Source organism: Trichomycterus rosablanca, chromosome 1 (assembly GCF_030014385.1).
Source record: "Trichomycterus rosablanca isolate fTriRos1 chromosome 1, fTriRos1.hap1, whole genome shotgun sequence".
Lineage (NCBI taxonomy): Eukaryota > Metazoa > Chordata > Actinopteri > Siluriformes > Trichomycteridae > Trichomycterus > Trichomycterus rosablanca.
Window position 1 is genome coordinate 48,217,841 of NC_085988.1, and position 23,848 is coordinate 48,241,688.

At 43.4% G+C, this 23,848-nt stretch overlaps 1 protein-coding gene across 1 annotated transcript; it reads left to right on the forward strand.

Moving 5' to 3' along the window:
* The first annotated feature begins 3,338 nt into the window (after window positions 1-3,338).
* Window positions 3,339-20,438, forward strand: peak1 (pseudopodium-enriched atypical kinase 1). Its single transcript, XM_063003731.1, has 4 exons — window positions 3,339-6,729; window positions 13,909-14,144; window positions 17,587-18,296; window positions 19,288-20,438. Exons 1-4 carry the CDS (start codon window positions 3,368-3,370, stop codon window positions 20,422-20,424), a joined length of 5,445 nt encoding a protein of 1,814 aa, XP_062859801.1. The 5' UTR covers window positions 3,339-3,367; the 3' UTR covers window positions 20,425-20,438.
* The last annotated feature ends 3,410 nt before the right edge of the window (window positions 20,439-23,848 follow it).

A 23,848-nucleotide genomic window follows, 5' to 3' on the forward strand; every position in this document is an offset into this window, starting at 1 on the left:
AAGAAAAACAAACCCAAACAAAAAAAGCTACGACATGTCAATGTAACAAACTGAGAATTGTATCAGCATGTTTAAAGTAAAGCAAAACCAAAGTAATTGTGTGGAAGACAGAAGTGATAGTTTGAGGGTTATGTTTATTCTGACCTCTGCTGTTCAAACATTGCAATTGCATCAGATAATACCATATTATGATTTATCTACATGATGAGGTGTATAAATGTATTGTTTCACCAATAATACACGACACAACAGTTACAGCTTTGTTTCTTTGATCTCCCTCCTAAATTGCTTAATCAGCTTCAATTCATTCAGAATTCTTCACTTTATACTAAGTGCTCCTCACACATCACCTCCATCTTCTATTAGCTCCACTGATTACCGATATCCTCCTGTGTCAAGTACAAACTCATAACTATGTACCTTAGAGAGTTCCTTTACCCTTACTGTCTGTCTTGCTCTCTTAGATCTTCGGCCACTGTACTTCTGGCAGTCCCACATACAAGCTTTGTGTCAAGGGGCTGCAGGTCTTTCAGTGCTACTGCTCCCAAACTTTGGACCTCTTTCCCACAATCTAATCTGCTTGACTGTCTAACTTTATTTAGGGCTCAACTTTAAACTCTTTTCTTCACAGCTAACTATTGTTTTTCCTCAAAGAGTTCTGTTGTTTTACTCTATTTTTGCTTTTTAATGTAAAGTGTCAATGGGTATGTGAAATGAGCTATCTACAGTAGTAGTTGTCATAGTTCCTGTACACTGATCAGCCATAACATTAAAACCACCTCCTTGTTTCTACACCCACTGTCCATTTTATCAGCTCCACTTACCATATAGAAGCACTTTGTAGTTCTACAATTACTGACTGTAGTCCATCTGTTTCTCTGCATGCTTTGTTAGCCCCCTTTCATGCTGTTCTTCAATGGTCAGAACTCTTCCAGGACCACCACAGAGCAGGTATTATTTAGGTGGTGGATGATTCTCAGCACTGCAGTGACACTGACATGGTGGTGGTGTGCACCCCATGGGCAGCGTCCTGTGACCACTGATGAAGGTCTAGAACAGGGGTGGGCAAACTTTTCGGCTCAAGGGCCACACTGGGTTTTAAAAATTGACAGACGGGCCGGGTGGGGGTTTGGAACTAATATAAGTTCACGTTTAAACCTTTATTTTCGTGATTAAAGGATGAATTTTTGAATATAAATGAAACACCAGACTCATCCTTTTATGTGCACATTTACACATGCGTGAATGTGATTTTTTTTAATGCATTTTTTAAAATTATTTTTATCTTTGTTTCCACTTGGTGTATTGCCGTCTAAACAAAACCAATTCAGCCTTTAAAGCAGCACTTTCAACATAAGTTAATGGTTTATGTGTAACATTTTAAACCAGTCAAGTGGTTTGATCATGCTGGGGTGATAGTAGGGTTGCCAACCGTCCTATAAAATACGGAATCCTTCCTTATTTGGAAACTAAAGGCTGCGTTCCGTATTGAACTGATACGGGACGCACTTTATTCCGTATTTTTTATCAATGGTAGAGAAATGCAGCAGATGAGACGGAGACGGGGCGATCTGTATGAAACAACTGCTGCTACCGTGGGAATTAGAAAGCGTTTGGTTATTATTCTTAGTGTTCACGTTTAGTCTCAGTAACGCCATGTGTGCGCAGGGATATCAGCATAACAGCCTGTTCATTACACCGCTGTTTGAGTAGCGCAGTGGGCAGAGCGCGTGGCTCATGTTTTTCCGCCCTAGGTTCGAATTATGTAAAAATTTTGTTGCACTATGGTTACATGATTACATGATGTTCTTTATGGATGTTGGTTTGCCTAAAACATGGTTCTGGTTTATTATTATAAAGAATAAAAATAATAAATGGTAAACAGCAGAATCCATGTTCCTATGACGGTGTGAGACACGTTATATATTTCATAACATAACCGCCTGGTGTGCGCCATCTAGTGGAATCAATTAAAACGCAAGTTTAGTGCAGGAAAAAGATTTAAATTAATGCGGTTTTAGGACAGTTTTGTAAATACTCAGCGGGCCGGATTAAACAGCCTAACGGGCCGCATGTGGCCCGCGGGCCGTAGTTTGCCCACCACTGGTCTAGAAGATGACCAACTCAAACAGCAGCAATAGATGAGCGATCGTCTCTGACTTTACATCTACAAGGTGGACCAACTAGGTAGGAGTGTCTAATAGAGTGGACAGTAAGTGGACACGGTATTTAAAAACCCCAGCAGCGCTGCTGTGTCTGATCCACTCATACCAGCACAACACACACTAACACACCACCACCATGTCAGTGTCACTGCAGTGCTGAGAATGATCCAGCACCTAAATAATACCTGCTCTGTGGGGGTCCTGTGGGGGTCCTGACCATTGAAGAACAGGGTGAAAGCAGGCTAAAAAAGTATGTAGAGAAACAGATGGACTACAGTCAGTAAATGTAGAACTACAAAGTGCTCCTATATGGTAAGTGGAGCTGATAAAATGGACAGTGAGTGTAGAAACAAGGAGGTGGTTTTAATGTTATTGCTGATCAGTGTATAAGTTGAACTTAGTACTTTTTATCATTTCTAATAGGTGCTTGTCTGGTGTGCTGACCAGATGCGCTGTGGCAACCCCCTGTATAAGGGAGCAGCTGAAAGAGTAAAAATTAGTACTAGTCATATTCTAAAGCAGAGGGAGAGTTTCAAACCTCTACTTCTATGAACTGCTGATGAACACGGCAGCACTTACCAGACAGATGTGAAAATCTCACAAGTGTAAACTGCAGTAAAGCAATAGAACGAAAAGGCAATGCTGTTTTTTTATGTCCTAGTGATTTTCAAGTTGTACCTCTTGGACTAACGTGTTGATTATAAATGGGGTACAAGTACACTAAAAAGTCTTAATGACTGAATAGGTCCGTGTTGTGGTGGGTCTGGTGTTAACATATTAGTTTGATCTTAATCAATATAGCATCATGTTTTATTTTTTTTAAAAATGAACTACTTGTTTAACTGCCATGTTTATTAAATCAATATTGTTATTATTCCATTTTGTGAGTAAAATCTTTATGTTGATCCAAACAGAACGTTCTAATTTAGATTAATAAACTGCACCCCCTGCTGGAAGCAGTAAACGGATGCATACGTATCTTAATCCTTTTGATTTATTTGTGGATAGCACGTTTACAGAAGTCATCTAATCACATTGATCTTCTTTGGCTTTTTCAGGTGGACTTGCTAGTATTAGAAGAAGCGGTTATTGCCTTTGCTCTGGTCAGAGGCAGCTTTGAGTAGCAGTTGTGTGTTCCAGCTGTGTGTGTAAGATGGAGGGCTTTCCCGTCCACTGAGTGGGCTGCTGTCAGCGCCGCAGTCATGTCTGCTTGCAACACCTTCACTGAACACGTGTGGAAACCTGGCGAGTGCAAGAACTGTTTCAAGCCAAAGAGTCTGCACTGCCTACCCGAGGGGAGTTTGTGCATGAATTCCCCAGAAACCCCCACCAACCAGTACAGCCACACCGTCACAGAAGGTAGAACTAACATTAACCAGAAAAGCCACTTATTCACGGGGGGTGTGACTAGCATTAACGTCAATCTCGCTAATAACACCCAGAGAGGTGGCAGCAACCCTCGTTCGAGCCAGTTTCGCCCTCCTGTGGCAAAGAAGCCCACCATAGCGGTAAAGCCTACTATGATGCTGCCATGCTCTGGAGTAGGCCCAGACATAGAGGACAACCCTCAAAGGCTTTTAGAAGTGGAGGAGGCTGGAAAAGATTCAGCTTTCACTCTTTGGAATCACAATGGCCTAAGCCGCAAGCGGCTTGCAGAACCGAACAACAACGAGAGAGGCGATGAAAGAGGAGGGATAAAGAGTTATTTGCCATACTGTCCTCCCAGTAGTAATGACAACAATGGCTTTACAGATGTGCTAAAGGAGATAGTGGGTCTAGACGCAGGCCTGAACTCCAGCAAGGATGACTTTCTTGGACGGATCAGCTGCTCATACAGGCGCTCATTAGAAAGAGGGCTGCCTGCATCCAGCTGCCTGGCTATGGGCCGGATCAGTGAAGGTAGTGGAGCAGCTAAACATGTCTCTCTGAGCGATAGCGCGGAGGTTATCAGTTCAGAAGGGGGGCGTTTCTGCTACCCTGAATTCTCTAGCAACGGAGAAGAGGATGAGGAAGATGATGAAGCGAGTGAGGAAGATGACGAGCATGAGAGCTGGGATGAGAGTGATGAAGAGCTTTTGGCTATGGAGATCAGGATGCGAGGTCAGCCACGGTTTGCCAATTTCCGTGCTGCAACTTTGTCCCCTGTCCCGTTTGCAGCCAGTAAGAAGTGGAACACTGTTCCTCTGCGGAACTGCTCCTTGCAGAGGATCTGTGCAGTGGACTATGATGACAGTTATGACGAGATTCTAAACGGCTATCCTTCTATGGACTCCAATGGCGCACCCAACCTGCTCCCATATAGCACCGACCTCCAGGGCAGTGGCTTCTTGTCTAATTCTGAGTCTGTTACTTCACCAGAATCCTCTTCTTCTCTGCCTGAGGATTCTTGCACTTCCAGCAGTGGCAGCAGTGTTCCCTTTAGCCAGCGGAATGGTCTACTCCCTCTTCACTTGAGCAGAGAGTCTGCTATGCAGAAAGACCCAGCAAGCCAAGCACAACATTTGCCTAAAGCGAATGAGACTCACAAAGCAGTTCTGGCCATCCGGCTACAAGAACAGGATACAAATCAGAGAGATGGTGGGGCTCTTCCACAAGCACTCCCTGGCCAGCCAATCACAATCAGCTTCAGCCCTACAGAAGAGCAGCCCAAGCCATACAGAGTCGTGAGTCTGGAGAAGACCCCTATTTGTAAACCATACACTGTGGTTGATGTGTCAGCCTCTATGGCTAGTACTGAGGAACGAGCTGCAGAGAGCACTGCCAAGCCCAAAGATCCAAACATTCCATTGAGTCCCCCACCGTACCCAGGAGCATCTAAAAATGTTCCAGTGTCATCCGCCTCTCCCCTGTCTCCAAAATCACCTTCAGTACCAAAAACCCCCTTTTCTCCAAAGTCGGCAGCAGTATATCCAACAACTCCTATATCTCCGTTTACTCCCGTTTCTTCTTCAGCACCACTCTCTGTTAGCACTGGCTCCCCTGCAGCATCAAGCCCTTCTTCAAAGAAGCCTGGAAATATTCGCTACCAGGAGGTGTGGACGTCTAGCACTAGCCCACGTCAAAAGCTTCCTAAAGTCGAGTTGCCTAGTGGCACATCATGTGGGTCATCAGTTCCGGTCAGGCATGGCAACCATAAGTCAGCTCCCACCTCTCCGGCTGCTGGACTCCTGTCCTCACGCACCATACCCGTGAAGTCGCCTAACCTGTCAGAGATCAAATTCAACAGCTACAACAATGCTGGAATGCCCCCTTTTCCCATCATCATCCGAGATGAGCCCACATATGCACGCAGTTCAAAGAATGCCGTAAAAGTACCCATTGTTATCAACCCCAGTGCTTATGACAATCTGGCCGTGTACAAAAGCTTTCTGGGTGTAAGTGGGGAGCTTCCACAGCCCAAGGCAGGACCAGGTGGCAGAGTAGCCAGCCACACATATGAGGAGATTGGCTCCTCTGAGAGTGCACGGTCCTCACCCACAGAAAGCAAGCCCACCAGAAAGCTTACCTTACCCAGTACTGAGGAAGACACCGATATTGCAAGAGAAGGACAAGCTCCATACAATGAAAAAGCCAGATGTACCCTCGACTCCAGTTCAGTAGCGAACATTTCAGTTACTTTCTCCAGTCCTAGGTCAAAAGCCATGTCCTCTCCAAACACCGCCCCTAGCAGTCTGACAAAAAGCAGCTCTGTTAACCGAAGTCGTAACCCTAGCGGGGAAGCAGCACTGATGGAAAGCAACGAGTGCCAGTCTGCCACAAGCACTGGATCAGCGCACAGGGAAAAGGCCAGCATGGTCCTGTCTCAGATAGTAGCTTCCATTCAGCCACCCCAGTCTCCTCCAGAGTCACCCTCTGCTCAGGGTAAGACTTACAGTGTTGAGGAGCTCTACTCTCTTCCCCCAGATGCCAACAGGAGCACTCTTACCAGACCTAAGTCCCTCCACTGCCCTACAGACAGTTGCACATCCAGCAAAGAAACACCATCCAAGTTTCTGCCCAAGTCTTTAAGTACCTCAGCAGCTGAGCCACCAACAAGTCTAAAATCTGAAACCAGTGCCCCGTTCCCCCCACCCAGATCCACGTCATCCCCTTACCATGCTACCAACCTGCTTCAGAGGCACTTCAGCAACTGGACCAGACCCTCTGGTTCCAGGCCGAACAATGGAGACATCAGCCCTGGGGCAGAGGGCAGGCGCTCAGCTGACAGCAACAGGCCCAAACGTTGGATCTCTTTCAAAAGCTTCTTCCGCCGGCGGAGAGATGAGGACGAACAGAAGGCAGATAAAGAAAAGGATAAAGGGAAGATTGTGGGATTGGACGGTACGGTTATCACCATGCTACCTCCTCCTCCTATCCGAGAGCAGCACTGGTTTTCAGAGTCGAAAACAGACGATCCCAATCAGAAACCCACTATCATATTTACCTATAAGCCTGACAGCGGGACAGGAGGTGATGGGGAGGCAGAACTCAGGGTTGAGGAGTGTAATGCCAGTGCAATGCTTTCTTATAACCAATCTGGTCCTCCAAAAAGCAGAGCCAGTCTCCTCATCAGCAAAGTGATGAGGTATGTCTTCCTTATTTCTTCTCTCTCAGTTTTTGTCATAGAACTTCCATTACTTTTGTATTTTAACTTTTTTTCAATATTTGGGTAGCCTTTAAATATTTCTTCATCTAAGTTCACACTACACAACTTTCGGGGTGTTCAGATCGCTGTACAGTTCACACTACACAACTTTTTCCTGTAATCGGTAGTATTTTAAGTCGTTGTGGTTTTCACGTTACACGACTAATCTGTGAATGGGGTTCACACACTACATGATCTATCACCAGGTGGAAATCTCATGCAAGTCTGACCAGTCTCCCAAACTACATTTTGTCTTTGTTTAATGATACCATGGTCAAAAATGCACGGCAACGAGAAGCGAGCGTTCAAAGTTTTTTGTGTGCTGATGTGCAAATCTGGCTCAAGAAGTGGACTTGACTACGCGGCCAGTGGGGATTTTCTTTTCTGCAGAGAGAGTTGGAATTTAAATAAGTATTTTTTGCAATGCAATGTTGGTATTATGGACGATAAGTCACAAGTACTGTAAAGCTTGTGTGCGTGCGGATGGATTCTGATACAAACTATATTATGCCTCTGCCCCACAAAATTTCACACCACATGATTTTGAGTCGCCGACAGGTCCAGATATTTAACATGCTATATATTGCGGATTGAGTCCTTAAACAGTTCACACATAGCGATCAAGGGCCGATTTTCGATTTCCGAGCAAAAATGCCAATGCCACATCTAGCGGCAAACTGCCAGCGAGCGAAAATCAGGGCAAAAATCATGGTGTGAACTAGGCATAAGTGTTTCTACGTAATGGTACTGTGACCTTAATACATATTTGTTTGGCTATGTGGTTAGCTCTGTAAAATAGTGCGTTTTGTACTCTTAAAAGCTTTCATTTATTACAACTAATATATAACAATAAGTTGAGGTGCATTTCACAGTTGTGTCCAGAGCTTGAACATATTTCACACAGAGTCAGTGTACAAAGTTATGTATGTATGTCATATCTAGGGATTTTATGACTTGGGTTCTGTTCTTTTCCGGTGACTAAATAATTGCAACACAAAGACTTGTCTGATTAGGTTATAAAAAAACAGCAGCATGGATTATTCCTTTTATATATCAGCCATAACATTAAAACCACCTCCTTGTTTCTACACTCACTGTCCATTTTATCAGCTCCACTTACCATATAGAAGCACTTTGTAGTTCTACAATTACTGACTGTAATTTAATTTAAGGTACTACATTTAGAGTAGGGATAACGTTCTTCAGAGACCACCCATGCGTCACATGTTACAGCTCATGTTCTTCAGTGGAAGCCTTTTTTGCTCCTTTTTCTTTACTGGCATTTGCCACTCTTGTTAATGTTTGCCATGCAATATGCCAACTATTTTCCAGGTAGATGAAGAGTTAATCATTTTAACCTTTGTATGAGTGAGTAGCTAGTGAAGGGCGTGTCAAAAGGCATGCAGAGTTAGTGCTCAGAGAGACAAACAGCAAGGAGAAAAAGGCAGGCAGGAATTAACTGGTGGTTTCTTCTCCATGGTTGAGGGTGAGAGTCTTTTTTAGAAATGGGCAGCTGTGTAAGCCAGAACAGCAGGTAAGCATAATACTCTGCCTGCCCTGCTGCTTTAGCAGGGTGTGTGTGAGAGCAGTAAATACCTCATTAGCCATGGTGGAAAGCAAAGGGATTTTTCGATCAGGACTTTAGAACAAGTTCCAGCACTGAACCTGGCTATTCGTCATAAGGGCATGATCTCATACATGCACAGCTGTTTGAAATGGAATGCCAGTTGTTATTTGGGATCTGTAGAATAAATAGATCAGATAGAACAGATAGGGCCTTTGATCCTTCAGTTGCAGAACTTTTCTGTACGTTTAAAGAGTAAAGAAATCATGGAGGACTAGAAGATATAATTCATATAGAGCTCTTAAGTAAACAAAATTTGAAAAGATGCAACAGATCTATACTTTAAATATGCTTTTGGTTTAAAAAAATCTATTAAAAAAAAAACTATGTAAAGTGGTTTTTGAAAGTATTTAAACCCTTTGCTTGCACACTTAGTGTTGTGGATTTAATTTTTAAATGATATATTTGCTATTTTTTGATAACAGTGTGAACAGTATATAAACCGATCAGCCATAACATTAAAACCACCTCCTTGCTCCTTAGACTGTAGTCCATCTGTTTCTCTGCATGCTTGGTTAGCCCCCTTTCATGCTGTTCTTCAATGGTCAGGACCCCCACAGGACCACTACAGAGCAGGTATTATTTGGGTGGTGGATCATTCTCAGCACTACAGTGACACTGACATGGTGGTGGTGTGTTAGTGTGTGTTGTGCTGGTATGAGTGTATCAGACACAGCAGCGCTGATGGAGTTTTTAAACATCTCACTGTCACTGCTGGACTGAGAATAGTCCACCAACCAAAAATATCCAGCCAACAGCGCCCTGTGGGCAGCGTCCTGTGACCACTGATGGAGGTCTGAAGATGACCAACTCAAACAGCAGCAATAGATGAGCGATCGTCTCTGACTTTACATCTACCATTTAGGTAGGAGTGTCTAATAGAGTGGACAGTGAGTGGACACGGTATTTAAAAACTCCAGCAGCACTACTGTGTCTGATCCACTCACCGATCCACTCATACCAGCACAACACACACTAACACACCACCACCATGTCAGTGTCACTGCAGTGCTGAGAATCATCCACCACCTAAATAATCTCTGCTCTGTGGTGGTCCTGTGGGGGTCCTGACCATTGAAGAACAGGGTGAAAACAGGCTAAAAAGATATGTAGAGAAATAGATGGACTACAGTCAGTAATTGTAGAACTACAAATATATATGTGTATATATATATATATATATATATATATATATATATATATATATATATATATATACAGTGTATCACAAAAGTGAGTACACCCCTCACATTTCTGCAAATATTTCATTATATCTTTTCATGGGACAACACTATAGACATGAAACTTGGATATAACTTAGAGTAGTCAGTGTACAACTTGTATAGCAGTGTAGATTTACTGTCTTCTGAAAATAACTCAACACACAGCCATTAATGTCTAAATAGCTGGCAACATAAGTGAGTACACCCCACAGTGAACATGTCCAAATTGTGCCCAAATGTGTCGTTGTCCCTCCCTGGTGTCATGTGTCAAGGTCCCAGGTGTAAATGGGGAGCAAGGCTGTTAAATTTGGTGTTTTGGGTACAATTCTCTCATACTGGCCACTGGATATTCAACATGGCACCTCATGGCAAAGAACTCTCTGAGGATGTGAGAAATAGAATTGTTGCTCTCCACAAAGATGGCCTGGGCTATAAGAAGATTGCTAACACCCTGAAACTGAGCTACAGCATGGTGGCCAAGGTCATACAGCGGTTTTCCAGGACAGGTTCCACTCGGAACAGTCTTCGCCAGGGTCGACCAAAGAAGTTGAGTCCACGTGGTCGGCGTCAAATCCAGAGGTTGGCTTTAAAAAATAGACACATGAGTGCTGCCAGCATTGCTGCAGAGGTTGAAGACGTGGGAGGTCAGCCTGTCAGTGCTCAGACCATACGCCGCACACTGCATCAACTCGGTCTGCATGGTCGTCATCCCAGAAGGAAGCTGGCACAAGAAAGCCAGCAAACAGTTTGCTGAAGACAAGCAGTCCAAGAACATGGATTACTGGAATGCCCTGTGGTCTGACGAGACCAAGATAAACTTGTTTGGCTCAGATGGTGTCCAGCATGTGTGGCGGCGCCCTGGTGAGAAGTACCAAGACAACTGTATCTTGCCTACAGTCAAGCATGGTGGTGGTAGCATCATGGTCTTGGGCTGCATGAGTGTTGCTGGCACTGGGGAGCTGCAGTTCATTGAGGGAACCATGAATTCCAACATGTACTGTGACATTCTGAAACAGAGCATGATCCCCTCCCTTCGAAAACTGGGCCTCATGGCAGTTTTCCAACAGGATAACGACCCCAAACACAACCTCCAAGATGACAACTGTCTTGCTGAGGAAGCTGAAGGTAAAGGTGATGGACTAAACCCAATTGAGCACCTGTGGCGCATCCTCAAGTGGAAGGTGGAGGAGTTCAAGGTGTCTAACATCCACCAGCTCCGTGATGTCATCATGCAGGAGTGGAAGAGGATTCCAGTAGCAACCTGTGCAGCTCTGGTGAATTCCATGCCCAGGAGGGTTAAGGCAGTGCTGGATAATAATGGTGGTCACACAAAATATTGACACTTTGGGCACAATTTGGACATGTTCACTGTGGGGTGTACTCACTTATGTTGCCAGCCATTTAGACATTAATGGCTGTGTGTTGAGTTATTTTCAGAAGACAGTAAATCTACACTGCTATACAAGTTGTACACTGACTACTCTAAGTTATATCCAAGTTTCATGTCTATAGTGTTGTCCCATGAAAAGATATAATGAAATATTTGCAGAAATGTGAGGGGTGTACTCACTTTTGTGATACACTGTATATTAGGGCTGTCGAAGTTAACGCGATAATAACGCATTAACGCGACCTCAATTTAACGCGATTAAAAAAATTAGTGCCATTAACGCAAATTCTAGTTCATGTTGACACTTGACTGGTAGAACAAACGTTTTAATGTCGGACTTGCCACCGTTTTTCATTTGCGGTTTGTTAACATAATGTAACCGATCGTGGTAGTGATGCACTTGCATAATAAAGAAATAAATACACGCTATATTCACAAGTTGTCGGGAGCAGAACACTTTATTACACTTAATTAACTTCTTCTTCTGTACCGAATACCGGAAAGCTGAGTCGAGCACGTTAGTTCATGAACTATGGAAGCCCCAAAGGGTCAAAACACACTCACTTCGTGTAGAAACGTTTATCAAACCATCGTCACGATACAACCACAGACAAGTCTGATACAATAACTACGCCTTATCCCACCTAAAGCACCGCTGATCTACAATGCTTGCTGATGGAGAAATTCTAACCTACAATCTGACATTTACTGCCTAGTATGTGAGTGAATAAAACTCCCTTACAGTTTTCTCTTGTCCCAGCAGTTTTTAACATAAGTACATTTAGCATAAAATGTGTTCACCATTTTAATTGTAACATTTCACTTAAAAATCCTTGTTTTCTATAACATTTACACAGATTTTTTTTAATGCGATTAATCGCGATTAACTATATGAAATTCTGAGATTAATCGCGATAAAAAATTTTAATCGTTTGACAGCCCTAATATATATATATATATATATATATATATATATATATATATATATATATATATATATATATATATATTAGGGATGTAATGATACACTCTACCCACGATACGATGTGATTGACGATACTCGGTTCACGATACGATTGTTTTCCCGAATTTTTTTTTTTTTTTTTTTTTTTTTTTTTTTTTTTTTTTATTACTGAAATTGAAGACAAATTATGACAAAGTTTCCTTTTATTATTTCTCTTTAAAAAAGATGATTATCTTTTATTTATTTAAATAATGGACGCCCTTTTATTTTTGAGGTAGGTACAAACTATGCAAAACAATTTTAAATGAATCCCAATTTGGCTGAAAAACCCCGAACTTGGCAAACAGGTGTATATGGCCAGTGCCGTCAAGGCAAGATCTATAGCGCCAGCGCCCTCTGCTGTTTAAAGTAAATATCGATTCATTTTACATGTCAAATCGATGTGAATTGTGGAATTTTTAAATCAGTTATTAACTGTATTGTAGTGAATCGTTACATCCCTAATATATATATATATATATATATATATATATATACAGTATATATATATATACAGTATATATATATATATATATATATATACAGGGGTTGGACAAAATAACTGAAACACCTGGTTTTAGACCACAATAATTTATTAGTATGGTGTAGGGCCTCCTTTTGCGGCCAATACAGCGTCAATTCGTCTTGGAAATGACATATACAAGTCCTGCACAGTGGTCAGAGGGATTTTAAGCCATTCTTCTTGCAGGATAGTGGCCAGGTCACTACGTGATGCTGGTGGAGGAAAACGTTTCCTGACTCGCTTCTCCAAAACACCCCAAAGTGGCTCAATAATATTTAGATCTGGTGACTGTGCAGGCCATGGAAGATGTTCAACTTCACTTTCATGTTCATCAAACCAATCTTTCACCAGTCTTGCTGTGTGTATTGGTACATTGTCATCCTGATACACGGCACCGCCATTGGATGCACATGGTCCTCCAGAATGGTTCGGTAGTCCTTGGCAGTGACGCGCCCATCTAGCACAAGTATTGGGCCAAGGGAATGCCATGATATGGCAGCCCAAACCATCACTGATCCACCCCCATGCTTCACTCTGGGCATGCAAGAGTCTGGGTGGTACGCTTCTTTGGGGCTTCTCCACACCGTAACTCTCCCAGATGTGGGGAAAACAGTAAAGGTGGACTCATCAGAGAACAATACATGTTTCACATTGTCCACAGCCCAAGATTTGCGCTCCTTGCACCATTGAAACCGACGTTTGGCATTGGCACGAGTGACCAAAGGTTTGGCTATAGCAGCCCGGCCGTGTATATTGACCCTGTGGAGCTCCCGACGGACAGTTCTGGTGGAAACAGGAGAGTTGAGGTGCACATTTAATTCTGCCGTGATTTGGGCAGCCGTGGTTTTATGTTTTTTGGATACAATCCGGGTTAGCACCCGAACATCCCTTTCAGACAGCTTCCTCTTGCGTCCACAGTTAATCCTGTTGAATGTGGTTTGTCCTTCTTGGTGGTATGCTGACATTACCCTGGATACCGTGGCTCTTGATACATCACAAAGACTTGCTGTCTTGGTCACAGATGCGCCAGCAAGACGTGCACCAACAATTTGTCCTCTTTTGAACTCTGGTATGTCACCCATAATGTTGTGTGCATTGCAATATTTTGAGCAAAACTGTGCTCTTACCCTGCTAATTGAACCTTCACACTCTGCTCTTACTGGTGCAATGTGCAATTACTGAAGATTGGCCACCAGACTGGTCCAATTTAGCCATGAAACCTCCCACACTAAAATGACAGGTGTTTCAGTTATTTTGTCCAACCCCTGTATATATATATATACACCGATGCATTGTTTAATGCATTGATCTTTTTAAACACTATCTTTTTTAAACACTATATTTTTACTCCTGCAGTCAGGTACCAGTCGAGAGTCATGACTCACAGATGCCCACTGCCACCTCTTTGCCATCCAAGCTAGAACTGTCAGCCGTGAGTGAGATAGCCAGTTCCTCCACACGCCCAGCGGCACATCCGCTCTCCCCCAGTGAGGGCAGCGCCAGTCTTGGAGAGCCAGAAGAAGAGGAGGGCATGCACACCCACTCCCACTCACCTGCTTCCAGTTCCTGCAGCGCCACCTACACTAATCTAGGTAAGTAACACAAATTGGACTCGTGACAAGTAATGCCCAACAAACTGAAGTTGATTAGATATTGTCAGAGGATTTTATTTAAGGCTTTAGGCTAGGGATGTGCATGATGACTCAAATGGCAACTTGTCAAACTTCAAACATTTGTTACATTTTAAACAATGTAGGGGAAGCATGGAATGGTAAACTTCGATCAGCCATAACATTAAAACCACCTCCTTGTTTCTACACTCACTGTCCATTTTATCAGCTCCACTTACCATATAGAAGCACTTTGTAGTTCTACAATTACTGACTGTAGTCCATCTGTTTCTCGACATATTTTTTTAGCCTGCTTTCACCCTGTTCTTCAATGGTCAGGACCCCCACAGTCAGTGGCGGAGCCAGACAATTTCCATAGGGGTGGCCAGACTGAGACCATTGCTCACACAGGGGTGGCACAGAAACTGATACCTTTTTTTATGTGGTCACTCACTCATTTACCTATACAGGCAGTAAGTGCCATGTAGAATTACATCACGAAGAATAATAAGCTTTTTTTCCTCTCTTCATTTTCTCTGACAAGTGAAAAACCAAAATATAGCCTATAACCTTAACGTTATGAGGAAGAATTTCAAAGATATTCCTTTGCAATACATTATCATTTGGCTGCCAACTTGTGTGTAATGATGAGACTCATTTGAACACCAGAACATGCTAGTGTGAATGCATGGAAAACAATTCCATTTAATTTTCTTTCAAGAATATGATACAGACTGACCAACACTATTAAGCCAAATCAGCATTAAAAATAGACTTTACTTTTAATAGCCTTCTACAATGCTGGAGCTTCTTAAAACGGAATATATTCTTTTAAATAGAAGTGTTATTTAACTGCTATTAAATTGTTTTCCAACAAATTGTTTTCCCCCTGGCTCCGCCCCTGCCCACAGTACCACTACAGAGCAGGTATTATTTGGGTGTTGGATCATTCTCAGCACTGCAGTGACTCTGACATGGTGGTGGTGTGTTAATGTGTGTTGTGCTGGTATGAATGGATCAGACACAGCAGCGCTGCTGGAGTTTTTAAATACCGTGTCCACTCACTGTCCACTCTATTCGACACTCCTACCTAGTTGGTCCACCTTGTAGATGTAAAGTCAGAGACGATCGCTCATCTATTGCTGCTGTTTGAGTTGGTCATCTTCTAGACCTTCATCAGTGGTCACAGGACGCTGCCCACAGGGCGCTGTTGGCTGGATATATATTTTGGTTGGTGGACTATTCTCAGTCCAGCAGTGACAGTGAGGTGTTTAAAAACTCCATCAGCGCTGCTGTGTCTTATCCACTCATACCAGCACAACACACACTAACACACCACCACCATGTCAGTGTCACTACAGTGCTGAGAATGATCCACCACCCAAATAATACCTGCTCTGTGGTGGTCCTGTGGGGGTCCTGACCATTGAAGAACAGCATGAAAGGGGGCTAACAAAGCATGCAGAGAAACAGATGGACTACAGTCAGTAATTGTAGAACTACAAAGTGCTTCTATAAAATAGACAGTGAGTGTGGAAACAAGGAGGTGGTTTTAATGTTATGGCTGATTGGTGTAAGTGTGCTCCACTGTAGCATTTCTAAACTTGTGTGAAATGAGAAGGTGACAAAGCAGAAGTAGGTTTTTTATTTATTTTTTAGCTCTCACTTCTCTGTTATTCTGCTTGCCTGTAATGGATGAAGTGATAAGTGGCAGGATTGCAGGCATTAGCAAATACTCAGAGTAGTACTGTTTATCCTACATAATGATTAAGCTTACATGTGTTTGCCTGTAGGGCATTATAGGGAAGGATTGTAAAGCGTGAAGGTAATTAAAGGTGCAGCTCCTCATACAAAATGCATCATAGTACAGAGAAGAATATGAGGGGGAAAATAATGCAATGTCTAAATGATCATTTCATTTATTAAAGGAAAACTAGGATAGAGCAGAGGTACAACATAAAAATGACATGATGAATGAGACAAGGCTGCCCTGTCTCTTTGGACAGTGTTCATCTGTGTATGGGAGTGCTTGGGTAAATGACACATGGTAAACAAAAATAGGGCAGATAGAGATGAAGGTGCACCAGAATTCAGACAGCAAGAGAGGTTTTATTAAACTAAATATCTATCCACACTATAAAAATCTTGACAGTTACTGAAAACTTTTTCTCTTAATCTTGTCACATTATACACGCTTTCTTTGCAAGTGCTCTCCCAAGAGCTTTCTGACTGCTTCAGCTCTGGAAACCTCATAAGACAGTACTGTATTGTTATGACATTCCTGCTGTTTGGTCGTGCTGCTCTGCCTTTCTCTCCTTTGAAAAATCTTAACATCAGTCATCCCCCAGCAGGCTGAAAAATCAGGCTAAAATTAACTAAAACCTTCAGACTCGATCAGAGAGAACGAGAGAGAAACAGAATGATAGATGAACATGCACTGATGGAGACTTTAATCCACTGTTTCTTTTATCAGTTTTACTTTTAGTTACATATGAATATCTTTCATTGTTCTTTGTAGATGGAAAGCATGTCACAGACTTGCCTTGTAAGTCACTTATATTTAGATTTCCAGATTCTCCACTGGAATCTGGAATTAGTCTTGTTTACAGTAGCGATGGGCAAGAGATGGGCAAATATGTAATCAAATAAATTGGTTCTTATGATGTATGATTATTTGCTGGCTTCACATGTGTCTGAGAAAGCATGTGCAAGCCCCTACCCTTCTGGACATGTGAAAGAGTGGGAAAGCAGTTAAAATTTTTTACAATATGAGCAAAAATGGGACTGAAACACTTGCTATGCTTTGTTTGATGAATGCAAAACCAGAGATTTAATTAAGCATCTCATGCACGCATGTCTACGAACACTATGCACATGCCTAACTAAATTTGTAGATAAAGCTATGGATGTGTGGCCCACACATTTGTATTTTGGGCCTGTTATTTCTATATTTCAATGCACATATTTGGCTGATTGGACCAGTTCTTTCCTCTGTCGCATCCCAATGTGGCCTAGCTGAAAAACAGTTGCAAAGCAGTGCTCTAGTACATTCGTGTACCACTTTGGACAAAGGAGTTACTTAGGTGTTGATTAAAGTAAACACGCTACTTCAAGATGTTCAAAAAAAATGTAGGCCATTGATTAAAACAACTGGAAATATTCTCAAAACAGGACATTGACAGTTGTGTAATCAGTACTATTGGTTTTAAAAATGGTTTCCCCAAAAACACCGAGCTAAAGTGCCAGAATGAAAGGGCATTTGAAGAGGTTTCAGAATAATAAGTCGGCATAGAACTGACCATTTTAGAGCTGGTACTGGTACCAAAAATAGGTTCTTTACTGGAGTTGCTTTGAATTAGTAATACTGTGTTCACTGCAGGATCTAAATTTACCAATTAATGGCCCTTATTCTTTCTCCCTCTAGGTCAGTCCAGGGCCAGTTTAATCCCCCTAAAGCTTCCCAGACACCCCAAATCCTCGGATGACACACTTCACTCTGATCTGGAAGTTTCAAATGTGGGCAATAAAGCCACTCCTCCGCCTCTTCCCAAGAAATCGGTGCCACATGCCCATACAGAACCTTCGCTGACCAGAGAGCCATTGGCGCAGCACCCAAGAGGCAAAGTCAAGCCCGGTGGTGCCAGCCTGAGCGTTGCCAACCCTCTCTACGACCTGGACTCCACCTGGGACACAGCCAGCCAGAGCTCCTCGATTAGCTCCGACGCCCGTCATCACGACGAATCGGGGGACTCTCTGGAGCGTCCAGTAACTGGTGGTCGGGGCATGTCCCGTTCAGCCAAAAGCAGTACAGTGCCAGACCGCGAGAGGCGAGGCTGCGACAGCAAAGAGGGCCAAGCAACCAGTAAGCCTCACAAACTTGCTCTCTACAGAGGTCTGGAAAGCTGGGAGGAGGTGGCCGGACGCATCCGTAGCCTGCACGCTGACACCTTGCGCAAACTGGCAGGCCGTTGCGAGGATCGCTTCATGGCCGGACAGAAAGACCATGTCCGCTTTGGTACAGACAGCTGGTCCCACTTCAGGCTGACCACAGGCAAGCCATGCTGTGAGGCAGAAGACGCCGTGTATTACACGGCCTCCTTTGCCAAGGATCCACTTGTCAACTATGCTGTAAAGGTAAATCCTTTTCCTTTTTATTTGAACATACAATTCCTTTTATCCGATGTAGACTGACACTAGAGCAGTGTGATTAGTATTCCTAAGTACTGAAATTATAAGCAAACTTTATGAAAGTAAGGGGGTGAATGTTTTTTTTTCCTTTTTTCCTTTTCCCTCCCAATCTAGTAGAGTCCAGTTCCCCAAGTGTAACTTCCTCTAGACCTGCCCTGTCTAAGGAGAGCACCAGACTATCACATGCCCCTTTGGCACGCATGCAAGGCATCTCGTGCAGGTGCCTTGACTAGCCAGCAGAGACTGCATTTGCAGGTCAATAGAAAGTTGTGATTCAAACTTCTTAGGAGCCGTCTCAGCTGTTTTGGGCTAGAGACTGCTGTGCCACCCAAGCTTCCATATCAAGTTGTTTAAATGCTAGACCAATAATGTAGTAAATGCTGTATGTTAGTTAGTTAGTTAATCCTCTTTGCTCTGGCTGGAGCATTAGGCACCAACATATCTTCTCCAGCCGTCGTGGTCTTGGGCAAGCCAGTGTATCTCATCCCACTTCTTGCCTTCCGCTGCCACCTCCTACTCCACTGTTCTCCACCATGTGCCCAATGGCCTGCCTCTCTTCCTCTTCCCTGGTGGTGCCCATCTGAGTGCAGCATGTGGATGTCTCGTCTCCTGTGTTCTTGTTGGTTCTCCAGGTTTCCGAGGCATATAGGAGATATGTAATATGCAGTGCTGCATATTACAAGACAAAAAGTTTTAGGCTGAACACTCTATCCATTGAGAGGTGCACTTGTCGGTGTACTCTGAGCCCTCTCAAGAGGGCTGTGTCAGGAAGGGCATGAAAGTGTGCCAATCAGTCAGGTGTGCGTACTAGGTTAAACTAGGAGCAGCTGTAGGAAAACAAAATACCAGCATTTATGGCCATAGGGCTTTGGATTGTTCTGCATGTTGTGATCTGTGTATCTAATAATGTAAATCTTCTTGCTCTTCCTTCTACCAGATCTGCAGGTACAAGGTGAAGGAGACACAGCAGCAGTTTTTCCACAGCCTGACTGTCCGGCAGAGCCTGCCCGTGCACTTTAACATCCAGCAGGACTGTGGTCACTTCCTGGCAGATGTTCCATCCCGACTGCTGCCCTGGGAGGTCGAGGGGGAGATCGAAGAAGAGACGGAAGAAATGGATGAAGAGGAACGAAAGCAGGAGCAGAAGAAATGGGGAAGCAAAGAGTTGATTACGGATGGAAAGAAGGAGGCCGACAAAGGGCTTGCGACCACAGCATTGCAGGCAGATGTGGCATGTCAGGGTGGCAAGCTGCGCAGCCGAGTGGTGGTGATAACGCGCGAGGTCCCGTTCCAAACGGTAGCCGACTTTGTGCGAGACGGTACAACAAGGCATGCACGCAACCCAGAGCTGTACGAGAGGCAGGTTTGCCTACTGCTGCTGCAGCTTTGCACAGGCCTGGAGCACATGAAGCCTTTCCGCGTGGCCCACTGCGACCTGCGCCTGCAGAACCTGCTTCTGGTGCATTGTCAACCAGGTGACCCTTGGAACTTTGAGCTTCCAGAGCCCAACAACAACACCACATCTGCCACTTCTTCTGCCTGTCCTGCACGCCTCATAATCAGCAACTTCTCTCAAGCAAAGCAGCATTGCGCCGTGAGGTATTCCGAGGGTGATGAGTTCCAGACAGGCCTGCTCATCTATGAAATGCTGCACCAGCCCAACCCATTGCAGGAGGCACCTGGTCTGAAAGACAGGGAGCACCTGGCACCTCTGCCTATGCGTTCCCTCTACTCTCAAGGTTTGCAAAGGCTGGCCGTCCTGCTCCTCCACCCTGCCGAGTCGGAGCGCATTGGCATCGGCGAGGCTCGTGCCTGCCTGCAGTGTCTGCTTTGGGGGCCACGTGACGACCTTCTGCGCGCCTCACCTCTTCCTGCCCAGCGCCATGCCGCGTTACAGAACTGGCTGGATTTGAAGCGTACACTTATGATGATAAAGTTTGCAGAGCGCTCGCTTGATGCAGGCCATGGTGGTGGAGGTGGGGTTAGTCTTGAAGACTGGCTGTGCTGCCAGTACTTGGCTTTTGCCACCATAGACTCCATCGACAGGGTTGTACGTATTCTTCAGCAGCTCTGAGCTTTAGTGCTCGTGTGGGATCTTCACCGCGACTGTCAATCAGCCCTGGCTGGCACTTGCACATTTTTGCGCTGTACACGGTTTTGTTTTTTTTTGTAAATGAAAGTCACCCACTTATTAATGCTTTTGCTTTTAAAAGAGCTTGATGGATTTTATGGTGCGAACATGTCAATGGATTACCTCTTTTTTGGAATCCTGACATTCACCAAGCCAGAGATAACAAATATTGACATTCAGTCTTGACAATCCCATCAATCTGTATTCATTTGAGCTTTTTGGGAGAGCACTGATCTGGCATCAGCTGCATGTCTCCTTTGCTGTGACATAGACCTACACTCTCAATGTTTTTTTTCTGTATTTTACCAGCTTGCAACTATTTTTATTCAGTGCTTAGATTAGAAAAGTATGTCATAGTTGAATGTAGAGGTGTGCAGAAAACAGTGAGGACACATATGTATGTCTTAAAGCTGTGTGTGAGCATAAGAGATCAAATTTAATGCCCATAATTTAGACAATCTCTATCATATACAGTTGTGTTTAAAAGTTTGCATTCCATGGTAAGTGTTACAGGGTGAGAACCCCTAGCTATTACACAAAATTTTACATAATTATAACCCAGCATTGCTATCCACTACTAATGCTGACTTATTGTATTTGGTCTGGGGATTAAATCTAAGTTTCCATCTAGGGCACCAATACATTTGAATACACAAATTCAACCCAAGCTTTTGTTATAACCCAGCACGTTTATACACTTTTTATACTACATTTAACTAAATAATTTTGATCTAGCAGTTACCTGCCAATTCTTCCCACTACTTAACTACACTATATGGGCAAAGGTTTGTGGATATCCAGCCATAATCTTATTAGATAACAGCTTTGACTTAAAATTTTGGAGTTTGACCGAAGTCAGTAAAAAGAGCGGAGTGAGTTCAGCCACTAGTGTTGGATGAGAAGGCCTGGCTTGCCATCAGTGTTCCAATTCATCCCAAAGTTCAGTGGGGTTGAGGTCTTGGCTCTGTTCCTTCACATTAGATTCGATGAAACGTCTTCCTGGGTCTTGCTTGTTGTACAGAGGTAAAGCTTAATTTTCTAAACCTGTAAGCATATAACTTTATTGATGTAATTGAATTTTTACCACATTTTTACCAAAAATGTAGATATCTTAATAGGTACCCTTAACCAAAACCTCACACAGGTTGACTTTAAACCAGAGAGGGTGTGACTTTAGTATCTTCCCAATACACACAATGAAAGTGAGTTCACCAACTACTGTATTATGAGGCAATGTCCAGAGCCATTAATGAACCACAATTCAATAAGCTAGATAAGCTGTGTATCTTTGTATAGGGCAAGTCTATACTAATAGATGCAGTTCACATAGACAACTCAGATTTGACCAATATTTAGCTTGATTCTGTTGCAATAAAACTACATCCTCTTGGCTTTCCCAAAGTGGGGACAGCTCTGCTTTTCTGCCAGCAGGTTTTCTTGCTGGTGTATGGCCAGACATGAGTATTAATTGCCAAAGCAAGTAATGGCGTAAATCAAAATAAACTAAATTAAAATGGTGTTGCAGAGAGCCACGGCCAAGCAGGTTATCAGCTGCACCATACATTTGGAACTTTCAAACAATACTCCCAATGGTGTCTCCCAATGGGAGTTTTCACATTTTTGGAAAGCGTCCTATAACTCATTGACCTTATGGTCGAATGAATATTGATCATCTCTCTCAGCCTTTGTGACGACTCTTTAGCTTTCACTGTGGTTGCAAATCAACTTAGACACTTGAATCTTTGGGTGTTGTTTAACACATTACAGCTGAAGCAAATTAAGGGTCGTTATTGAGTTCCCAATGGTTTAATCATGTTGTAACCCAAGTTTAGGTCATACAGACTAGCAATTAATTTAAATAATTATGTGGCCGTTTCAACAAAATGTCCTGTTACCCTAAAATACATAAATCATTCTTTATTGTTTATTTGCTGATCATTCAACTAATAAAGATTTTATGTGACTAGCTCAGCTGAAAAGTTTAGAGTTATAAATCATTATTTCTGGAGATGTTGAATATATGTGTATGTAATGTTCCATATACAGGGGTTGGACAAAATAACTGAAACACCTGGTTTTAGACCACAATAATTTATTAGTATGGTGTAGGGCCTCCTTTTGCGGCCAATACAGCGTCAATTCGTCTTGGAAATGACATATACAAGTCCTGCACAGTGGTCAGAGGGATTTTAAGCCATTCTTCTTGCAGGATAGTGGCCAGGTCACTACGTGATGCTGGTGGAGGAAAACGTTTCCTGACTCGCTTCTCCAAAACACCCCAAAGTGGCTCAATAATATTTAGATCTGGTGACTGTGCAGGCCATGGGAGATGTTCAACTTCACTTTCATGTTCATCAAACCAATCTTTCACCAGTCTTGCTGTGTGTATTGGTGCATTGTCATCCTGATACATGGCACCGCCATTGGATGCACATGGTCCTCCAGAATGGTTCGGTAGTCCTTGGCAGTGACGCACCCATCTAGCACAAGTATTGGGCCAAGGGAATGCCATGATATGGCAGCCCAAACCATCACTGATCCACCCCCATGCTTCACTCTGGGCATGCAACAGTCTGGGTGGTACGCTTCTTTGGGGCTTCTCCACACCGTAACTCTCCCGGATGTGGGGAAAACAGTAAAGGTGGACTCATCAGTGAACAATACATGTTTCACATTGTCCACAGCCCAAGATTTGCGCTCCTTGCACCATTGAAACCGACGTTTGGCATTGGCACGAGTGACCAAAGGTTTGGCTATAGCAGCCCGGCCGTGTATATTGACCCTGTGGAGCTCCCGACGGACAGTTCTGGTGGAAACAGGAGAGTTGAGGTGCACATTTAATTCTGCAGTGATTTGGGCAGCCGTGGTTTTATGTTTTTTGGATACAATCCGGGTTAGCACCCGAACATCCCTTTCAGACAGCTTCCTCTTGCGTCCACAGTTAATCCTGTTGGATGTGGTTTGTCCTTCTTGGTGGTATGCTGACATTACCCTGGATACCGTGGCTCTTGATACATCACAAAGACTTGCTGTCTTGGTCACAGATGCGCCAGCAAGACGTGCACCAACAATTTGTCCTCTTTTGAACTCTGGTATGTCACCCATAATGTTGTGTGCATTGCAATATTTTGAGCAAAACTGTGCTCTTACCCTGCTAATTGAACCTTCACACTCTGCTTTTACTGGTGCAATGTGCAATTAATGAAGATTGGCCACCAGACTGGTCCAATTTAGCCATGAAACCTCCCACACTAAAATGACAGGTGTTTCAGTTATTTTGTCCAACCCCTGTATATCCAAACAGCAAAATACAGACTTTGAATTGGTATTATTTTCATTTACTGTTACTAATAATATTGCACTAATG

Excerpts from the sequence above, each read along its gene's own strand:
- peak1 (XM_063003731.1), top strand. The coding sequence starts at position 3,368 with ATGTCTGCTTGCAACACCTTCACTGAACACGTGTGGAAACCTGGCGAG. Across the intron at positions 6,730-13,908 it reads CTCATCAGCAAAGTGATGAG|TCAGGTACCAGTCGAGAGTC; the intron begins GTATGTCTTCCT and ends TTACTCCTGCAG. Across the intron at positions 14,145-17,586 it reads CGCCACCTACACTAATCTAG|GTCAGTCCAGGGCCAGTTTA; the intron begins GTAAGTAACACA and ends TTCTCCCTCTAG.